The sequence below is a fragment of the Theropithecus gelada genome, chromosome 6 (genome assembly GCF_003255815.1).
Source record: "Theropithecus gelada isolate Dixy chromosome 6, Tgel_1.0, whole genome shotgun sequence".
NCBI classification, from domain to species: domain Eukaryota; kingdom Metazoa; phylum Chordata; class Mammalia; order Primates; family Cercopithecidae; genus Theropithecus; species Theropithecus gelada.
In genome coordinates, this window is record NC_037673.1 from 89420212 (window position 1) to 89435428 (window position 15217).

At 32.8% G+C, this 15217-nt stretch overlaps 1 protein-coding gene across 3 annotated transcripts in view; it reads right to left on the reverse strand.

The window, feature by feature from the left end:
- The window catches only part of FAM172A (family with sequence similarity 172 member A), a 480941-nt gene that overhangs the window by 335367 nt on the left and 130357 nt on the right, over positions 1 to 15217 (reverse strand). For 2 of the 3 annotated variants that reach the window (XM_025388508.1, XM_025388509.1), the window contains 2 exons: positions 7772 to 7837; positions 2110 to 2301 (listed from right to left, as the gene is read on the reverse strand). In XM_025388508.1, the coding sequence (XP_025244293.1) occupies positions 2110 to 2301; positions 7772 to 7837 (258 nt within the window). The remainder of the gene's footprint in view (positions 1 to 2109; positions 2302 to 7771; positions 7838 to 15217) is intronic. The other variant, XM_025388510.1, reaches the window with a different exon arrangement.

Sequence of the window (15217 nt, forward strand, 5' to 3'; positions counted from 1 at the left end):
AATTTTGGAAATCTTTCTTTAAATAAAGCTTCAGAAAAAGTTCAAGCAAATAAAAACAAAAGCAGAGCTAACCTGATTTAAAAAAAAAAAAAAAAAAGTAAGAATGGGACGGCTTCTTATTCCCTGTTTATTAGTCTTCCTCTGACTGCCTCTTAAAATACCATCATCCTTCCCTCAACCAACCCCTCCCCACCCACAGAGCAACCCTTCAAGAAAACATTATGAAAAGGTAAAGCCAAAGTAGTAAAATCACTTTATCCAGATTTACAAGTGATCTGTTTCTAAATCACCATGAAGAAAATTACCATAATAATGTTCACATTCATTTTTTCAAAAAAATAAAGAGTATTAAATATATAAACTAAAATTTCCATGTGTGCTGCATGCTGAGAAATCAGTTGCTTCTTTTCAAGGAATCATGAGTTGCCATTTTTTTTTAAGAAGAAAAAATTCAGGACGGTGAAATGCTGTTATTCCCAAAACACTATTCCTGCTTATAAGAACAAAACGACTTACTATTGTAATGTCACTGACAAAACTCCTCCCTCCTATTTGGGATATCAATAGAAAGTTTGTTCAAAGAAACATGTTTGGCGTGGTTTTCCATATAGACTTTCCCCTCGAAATCCTTACACAACAATAAAATATTCCAGAATAGGAAAGGCTCAGGTGATCTATAGCAGAGACAATATAACTACATAAAATATTTCACCTAGCACTGGCACGTTGAAAGCATCTGATTTTCTTTACTAAGTTATATTTTCAAATAATCATCAAATTGTGAACACATTTTACATATAATGTTCTTCCGAAAATACATAGACAGGATCTGTTCTAACTACAAACAAATGTGTCAAAGTTCATTTAACTATTTAAAACCTGAAATCCGAAACAGTTTAAACATAATACTTTATGTGAGTTAACTTAGTCTAAACTTCAATTTATTTTAGTTACTTCAATTCTGCTAAAATACACACTATTGAAATAAGCAATCAGATCGAAAGTAATATCTTTGCATTCTTTGCCTATCCATGAAAAGTGGAAAAAAAAACCCCAAAAACCATATAGTTAATTTAAGAAATTCTACTTTCAGCATTTTAACAGTTTCAAAATCTATTAACCAAAATGTTCTTTAGGAGCTGGGCTGAGCCTTCATATTATCATTTCTGACTTACAGAATAGAGAAGATGTGACCTTCGACTTTTGTAACCATTAGCGTATTAAAGAAATCCTTTCCAATTTTAATTACAAAAATGTAATAATTCTTATAAATAAAACAAATAAAGCCAACATGGACATATATATTCCTTTACTTTTTACAAAAGTCTTTTATACAAGGTATCAGCTCATGTTTTTCTTAAAAAAAAAAAAAAACTACTCACATGAAAGAAATTCACACTTTGCAAAATTGGGCTGTTCACTATAGAACTTATGAATGCAATAATAAAACAAAAGCAGCCAAACATTAAAATATGACAATATTATGTCAGAAAAACATTTCACTATTGCAAGAAATCTTGAATACAATTTAAAAAAAGAAGTTTCTAAAAAGTTTGAATGCAAATAAGAATAAAATATTCATTAAAGATTACATTTTGCCATTCTGTATGTCTGCATCTCATGCTTAAAGCATTTTATTTGCGGGCTCTAAAAAAAAAAATTTAGTTATTCCAACTCTTCCTTTAAATAATAAGAGATTAATTCAAAGCAGCAGATCTCCTTTAGTTTCTAACTTTACCAAATTAGGTAGGCAAAGGGTTACAAAAGCAGTCATGATATTTTTGTCAGAAGTATTTCCAATAATGTTGATAAACATTTGATAGTTTAACTGACATTTCACAGGATTAAAAATATTTTAGAAAAATAATTCACTCAAAATACATTATTTAAATCTCTGTACGCTCAAGATGCCACTTTGTTTTTCTTTTGTAACTCAAAATAATGCAGAATAATTTTTCATACAAGTAAAATAAATAATAACAACCTGAAGATAAGATTATGCTTAGGATATACTTTTTGAAGAAACATAAAATCATATAATAAAACAATACTATAAAATGCCAAAAAATAAAAATAAAAAAAAGAAAAAACCCAGGAAATTGTACTTACAGCCACAGCTCTTTTAATAAATGGTATCTGTGTGCCACTGTCGAGGTCTTCATTTATAATAAGTCTTCTAGCCCACTGCCCTGCCCTGACAACACCACTACCATGAATTAAAACCATCAGTTTCTGTGGGTTTGTCAAAGCATCCTCACTCATAAAGATAAAACTCTTTGGTTCACTCTCAGTGGCATCTACCTGTAATTAAATAAAATTAAATAATAAAGAAATGTCTTCTGATCAGGTATACACATAAACGAAAAACAACCAATGGCTGTTATAAAGTATTAAATGGTTACTATAGAATTATAGGCGTAAAAAACAATTTTAACACAAAATTAAAATATTCGGTAGAGATTAACAATTATATATTAGGTGGATGGGACAAGACATGATAGTAATTTAAATACAAAAATATAAAAAATATTGGTAATATATTTCTCTTCATTATTATTGTATATTTAGTATTATATTATCATTGTAAATAAAAATAATTATTTTTTAGTGCCTCCTATAGTCTAACTGCTATGCTACCTGTTTTAAAAACATTATCTCATTCAATAACAACCCATTTAGATGGCACTATTATTATGCTGATTTACAGATGAAGACATTGAGGCTTAGAGAGTTTAAATAAGTTGCCCATGGTCACACAACTATAAGTCTATAGTTGTATAACAGAAATACATTGCACCTATAATAAAAAATAGAAAACTGAAATTGGAGATATATTGGAAAATCATAGAAATATATCAGCCAGGAATACCACTAAACTTTTAAAGGGAAGAAGAGGTAACTATTTAAAAACTAACCATCTATTCTATTCTTACCTGATCTATGTAAATGGACTTCCAAATTTCATTCAGAGTGTGAACACAGGATTATATAACAATTGTTTTTTCAAAGTCACATTATGTACTCCAATGAGCTTACTTTCTAAACTAGTTACTTACAGAATAAAAAGTAAATATTTTTATCCATTTTGATTGTACTTAATATTTAGATTGTTAACTAAATGATGTATGATTTACATTTGAAAGACACAAAACACTTTTAGAAAGAGATAACTTCCCAACCTTTTGTTACATATGCCATAACACACCGAGTGGTATTCCACATCAGCACTGGCCAGTGACTGGAAATTGAAGCCTTTGGATAGCCAGATCAAGCAGGAAGTTGACATTCTGATGGCTGGTTACACACTCTCACATAAAGGTCAATCCATATATTGTGTAATGCAATAACTCTTCACTTTGGCAACTGTATATGTTCCATACAATTATCAAAACAGGAAGTATACAAAAACTCTAGATGCCACACACACACACACAAAAAAGCCCTGGATTCTAAATATTCCCAGTCATTACACTTAGGAAGAGAAAAACAAAATAAAATACCTGTACTTCTAAAACAATCAGGCTAGTTTCAGTAAGAGATGGCTTAGGCATTTGTGCAAACAGAGCAAAAATGGCACTTATTTCAGCAAGAGCAGCATGGACACAGGGCTTAAACAAGAAATAACACCTTTTCATTGAAGCCTTCCCTGACTACCACATTTAAAATCCCAAACATGTCCCTGAAAATTCTATAGTCCCCTTCCCTGTTTTATTTTCCTCCATGGCACATACCAAGATCTAACATATTGTACGCTTTACTCTATATTTTTGCAAGTGTGTTTATTCACCGCCTGCTCCCTTCACTAGAATGTAAGTCCGGGCAGGCACAGAGTTCTCTGGTTTGTATCCACCTGTAGTCTCAGTACCTAGAACAAAACCTAGCACATTGTAGGCACTCAGTAATCAAAAACAATAAACTTTTGGAATGAGGAATCTTATCAGGTCTCACCAGTGACTTCCTTTAGATAAAAGGCATTTAACTAAATAATGGATACTCTAAAATGGTTATAATACTTGCCTGGTTCAGAAAGCATATGCTGAAGATTAAACTAGTACATAATTACAGAGAATTTTACAAGAGCTATACAATGTTAAAGAATTAAAATGACATAACTAAAATTTTATTAGCAATAGCTAAAAATACAGGAAGAGAGATATGAAATATAACACAATCATATTAGCTTCAGCTGCATGCTATGTCCAGAGTAAACAAACTATAATGACAACAATAAATATGACTAAAGCCACACAGAAAGATAAGTGGATGAGAGACACAGGAAAACCAAACCTAAGAAGAAAAATTCCCTTTTACCTAGGAACATTATATGAAAATAGAAGAAGTGCTCAGTTAAAGAGGCTTAAAAATAAAAAAGGTAATGATGATAAGAACAAAATTTAAAAACTGAAAGGCAAAGCTGTCAGTGTATAACAAGAAAGACGCCACAGGGGTTTCTAGTCATTCAATTACCAAACAGGATGTCTAAACACGCACAAAGAAAAGTGTCTCTTAAGGTCAGTGAGGCCTTAATGGATCCTGGAATGGCTATGGAGATGGATACCTATTTACCTTAATGTAAAAACCTGTAGTACAGATATTCCAGTAGGTGCTGATCACTGTCTTTTTTCCTATTTGACTAAGTCCCCTGTTACCAAGAAACTGAGTCAATTTTTTAAGCAATGGAATACTGGCACTTTGAAGTCCACAGTAATCACTTAAAACTGAAAGAAACTTATTTTCAGATGATAAAAATATATTTTTTGTATTAAAATGCTGCTTGATAAAGGACCACTTGAGAGTCCAGGAGTTCAAGATCAACCTGGGCAACATAGTGAGACCCTGTCTCTACAAATAATCCAAAATTAGCCGGGCATGGTGGTACGCACCTGTAGTCCCAGCTACTTGGGAGGCTGAGGCTGGAGAATTGCTTGAGCCCAGGAAGTCAAGGCTGCACTAAGCCATGACTGTACCACAGCACTCAGCTTGTGCAACAGAGAGAGACTCTGTCTCAGAAAAAAGAGGGAAAATAGAATCACATTAAAAAAAATGCTGCTATAGAATTTTTAAGGGGCTATAAATTAAGGTAACCATGAATAAATGAAAGTTTTACTTGAACACTGAGAAAAGTTGACTTTCAAAATATGAGAATACCAAAATATTAAAGAAAAACAACAATGAAGATGAATAATGTAATATTATTAATGATTAAGGGGTAAGAGCAGTAGTTTAGCTGGTCATTGGCTAATATACACCTCAGTTTACATAGAACTCTGACTCTGCACATGGTAACTACAATGTACTTTCTAAGTTAGTGCTAATTTTAAATAGTAAGATATCTATAGAAATAAAATAATTTCTTCTTCATTAACCTAATTAAGTTTGAACATATGGCTGTTCCAAGGCCATTTATCTTCAAACAGTGGTAATTTATTAAGCTAAGCTTTCATTAAGGAATACACATAATGGTCATTCCAGCGAATCACCTCACTTTATTGACAAATCAACCTCAGACACCTTTTGGTTGGTGAGACTGCAACAAACAATTTTTAGCAGTTACCAATTCATTGTGGAATACTCACGAACACCATTAATTGCTGAAACATGATGCATGTAATAAACTAAGTGAAAATCTGTAGTGAAGTTGTTAATTCATTTCTTCAGTGTTCTATACAAGTATGAGATATTTTACTATAATTGAGAATACTTTATGCCTATTTATGAGAGATGTGGGGTAAACATAGGCATGATCATACTGTTTACTATCAAATCAAATCATGGATTCCACAAAGTGCTGTCATTTAAAAAAAAAATGGTTCTTTTTTCCCTTTTAAAATAGTTTAACTATAAAACTGAAAGAGTTCATCACGAGGGAAAAAACAAAGGTTTGATGATATTCTTTAAGTAAAAAGAACAACTATTTACACACACCCACATACAAAAACCCACTTTCACTCTGAGATTTAAGAGACCTCAGGAGAAAAATAACAGCTATTAAAAAACAGTTGTGAAGAAAAGTGTCACAATGATACCAAATATGTGATAATTTAAAGGGAAATACTAATTTCCTAAGACAAAATTTAGAGTCTTTTTTAAGTTTACAAAATAAGGGAAACTTTATTAACCAAAGATGGGTATGATGCTTAAGTTTCACATAAAGTAAATCTGTCTTGCTTATTAGCTTTATATTCCAAATTTAAAATCAAAGGATAATCTGATCCATAATAAAAAGTTCCCTTCCATCTATAAAGATCAATAATGAAACTTAAACATATAACATGCTGTATACAGCCAATTATTTTGTGATTTGTTCTAGAAATTTGGAGACTGAAGTGAGTTTAAGGGTTCCCTGGAACTAGAAGTATTATAGAACTAACAGACTCAATATTAATTGTGCTGTATCAATAAATTAACCTAATGCCCTTTAAATATCATTCTTCAGAAACTCTGAAAGAAACAAAATTAACAACAAAGGAAAACTGGGCAAAGTGACAAAATTCTATCCTGACTTTCCAGAAGACCAAATTTCAATATATAGTTTAAATGAAGTAAAATGCTAGGCCTAAAGTCAAAACTAAAACAGTAAGTTTAAATTCAAAAAAAGACTGGCATATTCATTCAAAGAAAGGTACTAAAATCTTGACTTTAAAGGAAGAAAAGTTTCCAAATAAACCAAGGGTTGATGTAGCTGTTACACAGAATAATATTTTATTGACTAATCCATCATAAGCACTTGGAACAGTGTCCATTACCTAAAAAACATTTAAATAAATTTATGTTGAATAAGTGAATAAATGAGTGAGTGACTAATAACGGGATCTTGCACTTGAGGTTACTTACAGAAAATTAAATAAAAAGGTTTCCTTTAAAAAAGGAACTACAGAATCAGTTCCGGAGAGGGACAATATTAAGAAATCCCCAAACCCTTTTATAATAAAATAGTACTATCCAAAGAATTTTTTAAACTCATGCAACATTTCATGCAAACAAAATTATCTACATGCAAAGTGTGCCTTAAATGAATTACTTTCAGCAAGTATCCCAGATTCTTATATATCATAAAATCATAAAGTCGTCAGGGACAGCAAAGATCCTCCAATCTAGTCCAACCACCATTTCACACATGATTACAATCTCTTCGTTTTAAAGCTTAATATTTTGTGGTTTACATTTAAAAAACAGGGGTTTGTGTTTTTTCTTTTTTTTGACAATTTGAATCTGAGAACAAATCTCAAACTTTTTCACTCTGAAATGGCAAAATGTGCAAAATTCAAAAAAATGTTCTGCCAAAAAGGGAAGGAGCAGTGTTATGAAACAGGAAGCACCAGGAATGAATTTGGGAATGTGTAGAGGAAACAACATACTATGTGTAGAAATAAGACATATTTTTAAAAACCAAGAAATATTTAAAGAGACAGTGAATGTTTAATGTAACAAAAATTTCACTGGTTTACTACAAGTAAATAAAAATAAATTATTCCAGTGAAATGAGAAAGGGTACAGGTAAGGGTAATCCTTTAATTGAGTCATCATTTTCAAAGAGACTAGAAATGGGTACTTTTTCCTTTTATACTGAAGAGTATTCTTTATAGGAACTACTGTGCAGAATGAGATGAGGTATACTAATAAGCATTTAAAATTATCACTATCAACACAATAAACCTTAACATTTAAACTTATCACAGTCAACCCAAAACAAAAGTTTTCTTCTGAATTAAAAACTATTTTACATGGAAATAAACATTTGAAATAAACATTTCTTTAAAATTTGACTTACTGGAATAGATATTTTTTTCAAATTACAATCCTTTTCCAGGAGCTCATATACATACTTCGTGATGATCTAAGTAGGAAAGAAATAACACATTAAGATACAATGTCATCCATTATCAAAACTGACATAAATTTTGGTAAATGACTGCAAGTTATTGCTCTGAGTAAATATCTCTTCATCTTGGAATGCTTTTATATTATATTAAGAGACTCCTAATTACCCATAATGGTTTACTTCCTGCTGCTATATGAATAACTATGAATTTTTGTATTAAGGATTGGGACCAATTAATACATATTAAATTAATACACATCAACAAAAATATACATGACTTTCTCTTTTTCAAGAGAATACTCTAAAAGTATATTTTCTTTTTTCAGTGTTTCTAAAATTTGTTTCTCCTATTATTTTCCTATAGGCATTATATTTAATATATTAATGGCACCTTAGTGACTCTGAATCTCAACACCTCTTTTGTATTCACTGAATTGAGGAGGAAAAAGTCAGAGGTATTCTAAATAGAAAAGGAAAACTCATCCAGAAAGTCAGGGACCTGTCAGTATCACTGCTTATGCTAGGAAGAAGCACAGTTCCTCTAGATGTCCATGTTCTAACTCCTGGAACCTGTGAATAAGTTATGTTACATATTAAACGAATCAACAGATATAACTAAAGTTTAGAAGCTTGAAATGGTGAGATTTTCTAGGATTATTTGGGTGGTGTATGTCTTTAAAAGTAGAAGATTACAGAAGAACAGTGGGTCAGAGAGATGCAAAGTGACTCAACTGGCTATTGCTGGCTTTCAACATGGAGGAAGGAGACAAGCCAAGAAATGTGGTAGCTTTTATAAAGTGGAACAACCTTCAGTTTACAGCAGTAGGAAAATGAGACCTCAGTCCTACAACGGCAAGGAACTGAATTTTGCCATCAACCCTCATAAGCAGTAAACAAATTCTCCCCTAGATCCTAAAAACAGCTTGTTCACACCTTGATTTTAGCCCAGTGAAACTCATATGGGACTTCTGACCTACAGAATTGTTAAGATAACAAATTCATGTTGCTTTAAGCCTCTAAATTTATAGTAATTTGTTATAACAGCAAAAGAAAATTAACATACTATTTCTATTAAGGAAGGCAAAGAGTAAGGAAAGAGACATCTGGAATAAAAACAAATATTAAATAGGTGGTACTAATGGTCACTTTAAGGAGTGTTTCTTCACTCCAAAATGTCTTAAGTTATCTCTGCAAAATATCTCAGAGAATAATTTTAGCAGAAACATAATTAAAAGTCAAATTTTATGAAACAAAATCACAGGATGATTTTTTTAGAAAATTAAGATGTCAATTGCTTTGGTGCTGTATTCGTAATCTAAAATAGATTCTTTATCCTGCTTTCTTCAAGGAGTCCAAAATTCTTTCTTCTATGTATACGTATTCATTTCATTTTAGAAACAGTATATTAGATGTATGCTAGAACAGCTTTATCTTGGCTGGTAACGGTAATTTCAAAAGCTATGATACTACGTTAGAACTAGGTAATAAAATGCTAGTTATTAAACTAATAGTATTCTTATGTTTCAACATAGCAGTTAAAATTATGTTGATTATACTTTCACTGGGAGGTAGTGGTACTGTAGACTTATAAGAGTAAACTAAAAATGTGGAGGTTCAGACCAAACATATGTATAAAGTTATATAATGACCTGCTGCTTTAAGAGAAATAGATTAAATAAGATTAGCAAAATGAGTGGTTTAACATTTCTGAAAATACTCTACTATCTATGAAATCACAAAATATCCTTACATTTGAAGTAACAACAAAACCAGTGAAACTTAATCCAAATGAATTCTACCACCATGCAAAATACTTGAGACATAATCTGAGAATTAAAAATTTAAATACTACTGACCATACAAAAAGAAAAAAGCTGAACAAACTAAAAGTCAACAGCTCTTACTAGATCCATCAGTTAATCCTCAATGTTTATATTACAGGATAATATAAAATAATCCAAAACTCAAAAATTGCTTAGTTAGCTTTGAAATACACGATAGAGCAAGTCTGGAATTTGCAACATATCAAACCAAGTAATAAAACTATATATCAAGTAAGAGTTAGGGAAACACTACCTAACTTGCCTAATTTGCTTTGATCTCCAAATCCTTAACATAGGAAAAAAGCAACCATAGATGAAATCGTCTATCTTATAGGCAATTCTCCGTGTTCAGCATGCTCTCCTCAGATCTTTTTTTTCTTTTTTTTTTTTTTTGTTGAGACAGAGTCTCGCTTTGTCGCCCAGACTGGAGTGCAGTGGCCGGATCTCAGCTCACTGCAAGCTCCGCCTCCCGGGTTCACGCCATTCTCCTGCCTCAGCCTCCCGAGTAGCTGGGACTACAGACGCCCGCCACCTCGCCCGGCTAGGTTTTTGTATTTTTTAGTAGAGACGGGGTTTCACCGTGTTAGCCAGGATGGTCTCGATCTCCTGACCTTGTGATCCGCCCGTCTCGGCCTCCCAAAGTGCTGGGATTACAGGCTTGAGCCACCGCGCCCGGCCCTTTCTCCTCAGATCTAGTCATCCTCCAAAATACAGATCACATGTCAACTCCTTCAGGTAACTCTCACGGCCTCATCCCAACCCTCCAAGGTATGGCAGTGTCTCAACCTCTATTTTCCTCTGGACATGACTGAATATCATTGTCTAACATACTACTCAAATATCGTTACCTGTCTGTTACACATCTACTTATAGAACACTATAATTTCGGTCTCCTACCTTTATTCCTTCTTGTATTCACAGGATACTCTGGGAAACAGAAGATACTTAAAATTGTACATGAATTCTCCTCTCTGTCCATCCTGTCTACATCTTTTGAGGGAGATACAAGTTCAAGATTAAAAAAAAAAAAAAAAAAAAAAAAGTTTTCTAATTGCTAAATCAAGACTTAGGAAGAAAGCATCAAGGACTCATTCATTGCCTTCCAGATTGCATAGAATTGCACTCTGCATTTAGAAAAATCAAAAAATGAAAAGATAATTTCAAAAAGGAGATGAAAAAAGTATTTCTTTCCAAATGTCATCTGTGTTCAAATGTTCACTGGGAGCTGTGTTTATAGATGGAAAAGAAAAGGCTTAAGAGACTACGCAGGCTCTAAAGTTATGTTTTCATTCTAATAAGAAACAGAGAACTTCCGTTGTCTGGTTTGATGTATATAGAGCTTGGAAGTAGGTACTACTGACCTTACAAAAGAAAAAAGGCTTAAAAAACCGAAAGTCAACAACTCTGATTAGATCCATCAGAGAAATGAGGCCACAGAGCAAACTGCTTCCCTGAAAATGGAGAGACCAGACAAGCAGATATAAAATCAGTTTACAGGGTACCTCAGCTGAAGCCAGTACTAATGTAAGAACACTTTAAACTGCAATGGAGGAACTGCTGGCGGGGTGTGGACTAGCTTAAGAGTTAAAAACTAGGAGGAGGTTCAACCTTAAGGGGGAGGGGACAAATTTTTATGAGTTTTATTCCAGGAGGGCTACTAGGTTCTCACTATGAAGACTACATAAAAACTCTCTCTTGTTTCTGGTTGGGGAAGGGGAAAGGTAACCATTTAAAAACACTCCAGAGCTCTCTACTGTTTTCAATAATGCCTGAAATAGTTCAAGAGAAACTATTTTATCAGAACCTAGCTGACCTGGGGGGAAGGGAAATGCCCAACTCCAGCTCACTTAAGAGATGAGACCTAAGAGAGGACTATAGAATATCTCCCCATCTACCCTAAGTTAACACCATATCAATAGAGTTCCTATAAAATACCAGGGGATTACAGCTAAAATAACTCTAAGAGTCAGGCCCTTTTTAAGGACCCTAGAAAAACCCAAAGACAACAGAGGAGACAAAAACAAAAAGCCTCTGACATGCAGCTAAAGCAAACAATAAACACAATCTAATGCCTAGCCAAATAAACATAAAATCTCACACTAAAGATCTATTTACTTCAGTTCCTTTCACCTGATATATAATATCAGGCTTTCAACAAGTAATTACCAGGCTGCTAAAAGGCAAAAACAGACAGACAAAACCCCCATGATCTGAAGAGACAAACTAAACATCAGAACTAGACTCAGATATGGCAGAGACAGTGGAATCATCAGACTAGGAATTTAAAACAACTATAATATGGTAACGCTTTACTGGAAAAAGTGCACCACATACAGAACAGATAGGTAACGTAAGGAGAAACATGGAAACCAAGGTACAACCCAAAGGAAATGTTAGATCAATACCACTGTAACAAAAATGAAGACTGGGTTTAATAGGCTGATTAGTAGACTGGACATGGCCAAGGAAAGACTCAATGAGCTTGAAGATAAGTTAATGGAAATGCTCAAAATGTAAATGCAAAGAGAAAACAAGAATGAAAAGACAATACAGAATATCAGAGAATCGTGGGGCAATCATACAAGGTGTAACTTATGCATAATGAGAATACAAGAAGGAGAAGACAGAAGAAACAGAGAAAATATTTGAAGCAATAATGGCTGAGAATATTCCAAAATTAATGACAGACAAAAAATAACAGATCCAGGAAGTGAAGGGAGCATCAAGCTGGATAAATAAAAGCAACCAAACAAACAAAAAAAACTATACCTTGCCAAAGTGAAAATCTTAAAAGAAGCTGGTGGGGGAAAGGTGGAAATTTACTTACAGAGGAACAAGGATCAGAATTACATTGGACTTCTCTTACAAACTATGGAAACGAGAAGACAGAGGAGTGAATTACTCAGTGTTGAAAGAAACCCCACCAACCTAGAATTCTGTATCCTGAAAAGTTAACCTTCAAAAAGTGAAAGAGAAATAAAGACTTTCTGAGGCAAATAAAAATTTAGGGAATTTTTTCTTTTTTCTGTTTTTCTTTTCTTTTTTTTTTTTTTTTTTGCCAGTAGATCTGCCTCACAAGAAACGTTAAAACTTATTTCAGAGAAAACAAAAATTACAGAGGTCAGGAGTTTGGATCAACACAAAGAAACAAGAGTGTTAGACAAGAAAGAAGTGAAGGTAAAATAAAATATTTTGTTATTCTTATTTGATCTAACCGATAACAGTTTGTTTAAAATAATAACAGTAACAATGTATTTTGTTTACAGACAAGCAGAGTGAATGTCAGCAATGTTATAAGTGACAAGAGAGCAGAACTGATTATACTGTTATAAGGTACTTGTACTACACATGAAGAGGTGTAGTGTCTAGTGTCATTTGAAAGAAACACTGGAAAGAAAAATCTACTACACCTGGCAATTTTCCTGGATTCCTTCTGATTCCTAAGAAGTTGCCATAAAGATAAAAGTTAAGTGAATCCACAATGGAAGTGACAGAAAAATAATTTTGAGATTATATATTCATGGAATAAATCTCCTGACTACTAATACAGTAATGCCCTCAAGGAATTAGAGTCTGACTCTAATTTTTCTAGCTCTGAGTTTCTGCATGTAGGGATTAAAGAAAATTGTTAAAAGGAGAGCAGGGGTGACAATGAAATAAACATAGAAATAAGGAAAATGAAGTATAATAAAAATCACTTCTCCATGGAACACTTCCACCAGAAGGGTAATATTCATCCTACTATGAATTTAGTTTTGACATTTATTAAGCACTTACTATGTGCTTACCATGTTCCTCATTCATCTCAGCATTACTTCTGGTCTTAAATAAGAAGCCAGCAACGATAACCTTTAGTCCAGTAACAGCACTGAAATTATTCTAGCTGGTTATAATTTAAGGGGGTGGGGAAAAGTGACATTAAGAAGCCTCCTAGAAGGTACTACAGATCCTTTTGAGAAATAAAATGTAATACATAATATATATTACTGCATAGGTAAGGTAAATAATATAAAAATTTTAATTAAACACAAACGAAGTTTATTTTATTACCAGATATTCAAGCTTTCATTCTTTCTTCCTCAGAAGAAAATCTCTCAATAGTAACAAACTAAATTTGGACTTATTGATTCATAGCAATAACAATATTTATTTTAAAACTTTATTAACTACATAAGATTAAAAAAAAAAGTCTCTATTAGGCCTATTAGGAGACTAAGAACATCAGCCCAAGACATAAAACACCAATACCCATACATCACCAGTCATGCCCATCCCTATAGATCACACGTCAATGCTAAGAGAATCCTGACTTTAAATGTACAGGTGGATGAACTGAACCAAAAGAGAAACTCTAAAATATTTAAATATATCTGTAAAATTTTTATGCCTCTTTCAACCAAATAAAATCTTAGAAAACAGACTAAGTACCTGAATTAGTAAAATATGAACTAAAACATTAAAAGAAATATTTTTTAAAAAGTTTTTAAACATATGAAACATTTTAAAAGAAAAATAACTTTTAAATGCTTAAAATATTTAAAAATAAACCCTTTTTTCCGTGCTTGTATAGCGGTAAGTATACCTACCTGTTACGTGGAACACTGGGGTTTGATTCTCCCCACAACCAAAAAAAGAAAAGAAACAATTTGTAAACAATTTATTATTAGGATAATAAATCATTGCCTAGTAGAAATCTGTCTAAATGGCAGAATGAAATTAAGTCATTTATAATGAGTACACTTAAGTGATAATAATACTCTGTTTTCTGCTTGAAATAATTACATACATCATGTTTACATTAAATAGATACTTACAAAACAGTTGGAAATAGTTTACTTTTACATAAGCATCTTCTTTTAACATTATTCATTTGCTTAGGAAGCCCTGATTTCACAAATGAGCCCAAAGGAGTCAGAACAGGCAATCTGATTTATCACACTACAGTATATCACAAATGTAAATGAAGTTTGATATTATAAGCTCTTACTATATTGAAAGTTTAAAAATATTTTGAGGATAAACTTTTGCTTTTAACACAATATTTAGCCGGGCATGGTGGCTCACACCTGTAATCCTAGAACTTTGGGAGGCCGAGGCAGGTGGATCACCTGAGGTCAGGGGTTCGAAACCAGCCTGGCCAACATGGCTGTTTCTACTCTACTAAAAATACACAATTAGCCAGACATGGTGGTGCATGCTTGTAATCCCAGCTACCTGGGAGGCTGAGGCAGGAGAATCACTTGAACCTGGGAGGCGGAAATTGCAGTGAGCTGAAATAGTGCTATTGCACTCCAGCCTGGGCAACAACAGCAAGACTCCATCTCAGTAAATAAATAAATAAATAAAACAAAAATACAATATTTATTCTATCTATTCTGTGTTACTCAGTTTCACTTTGCTCATTATGATTAATAAAAATACAATTTAAAATCCCCATACCATTTATTTTGAAAGGCAGAGGCTTCAAGATCTTTGTATTCAGTATGTAACTGAATAATTAGTTGGATTCCTCAATTTAAAATATACCAATAAATAGGGGATAGTGCCCCATCAGGTCTCAGGAGCAGAAGGG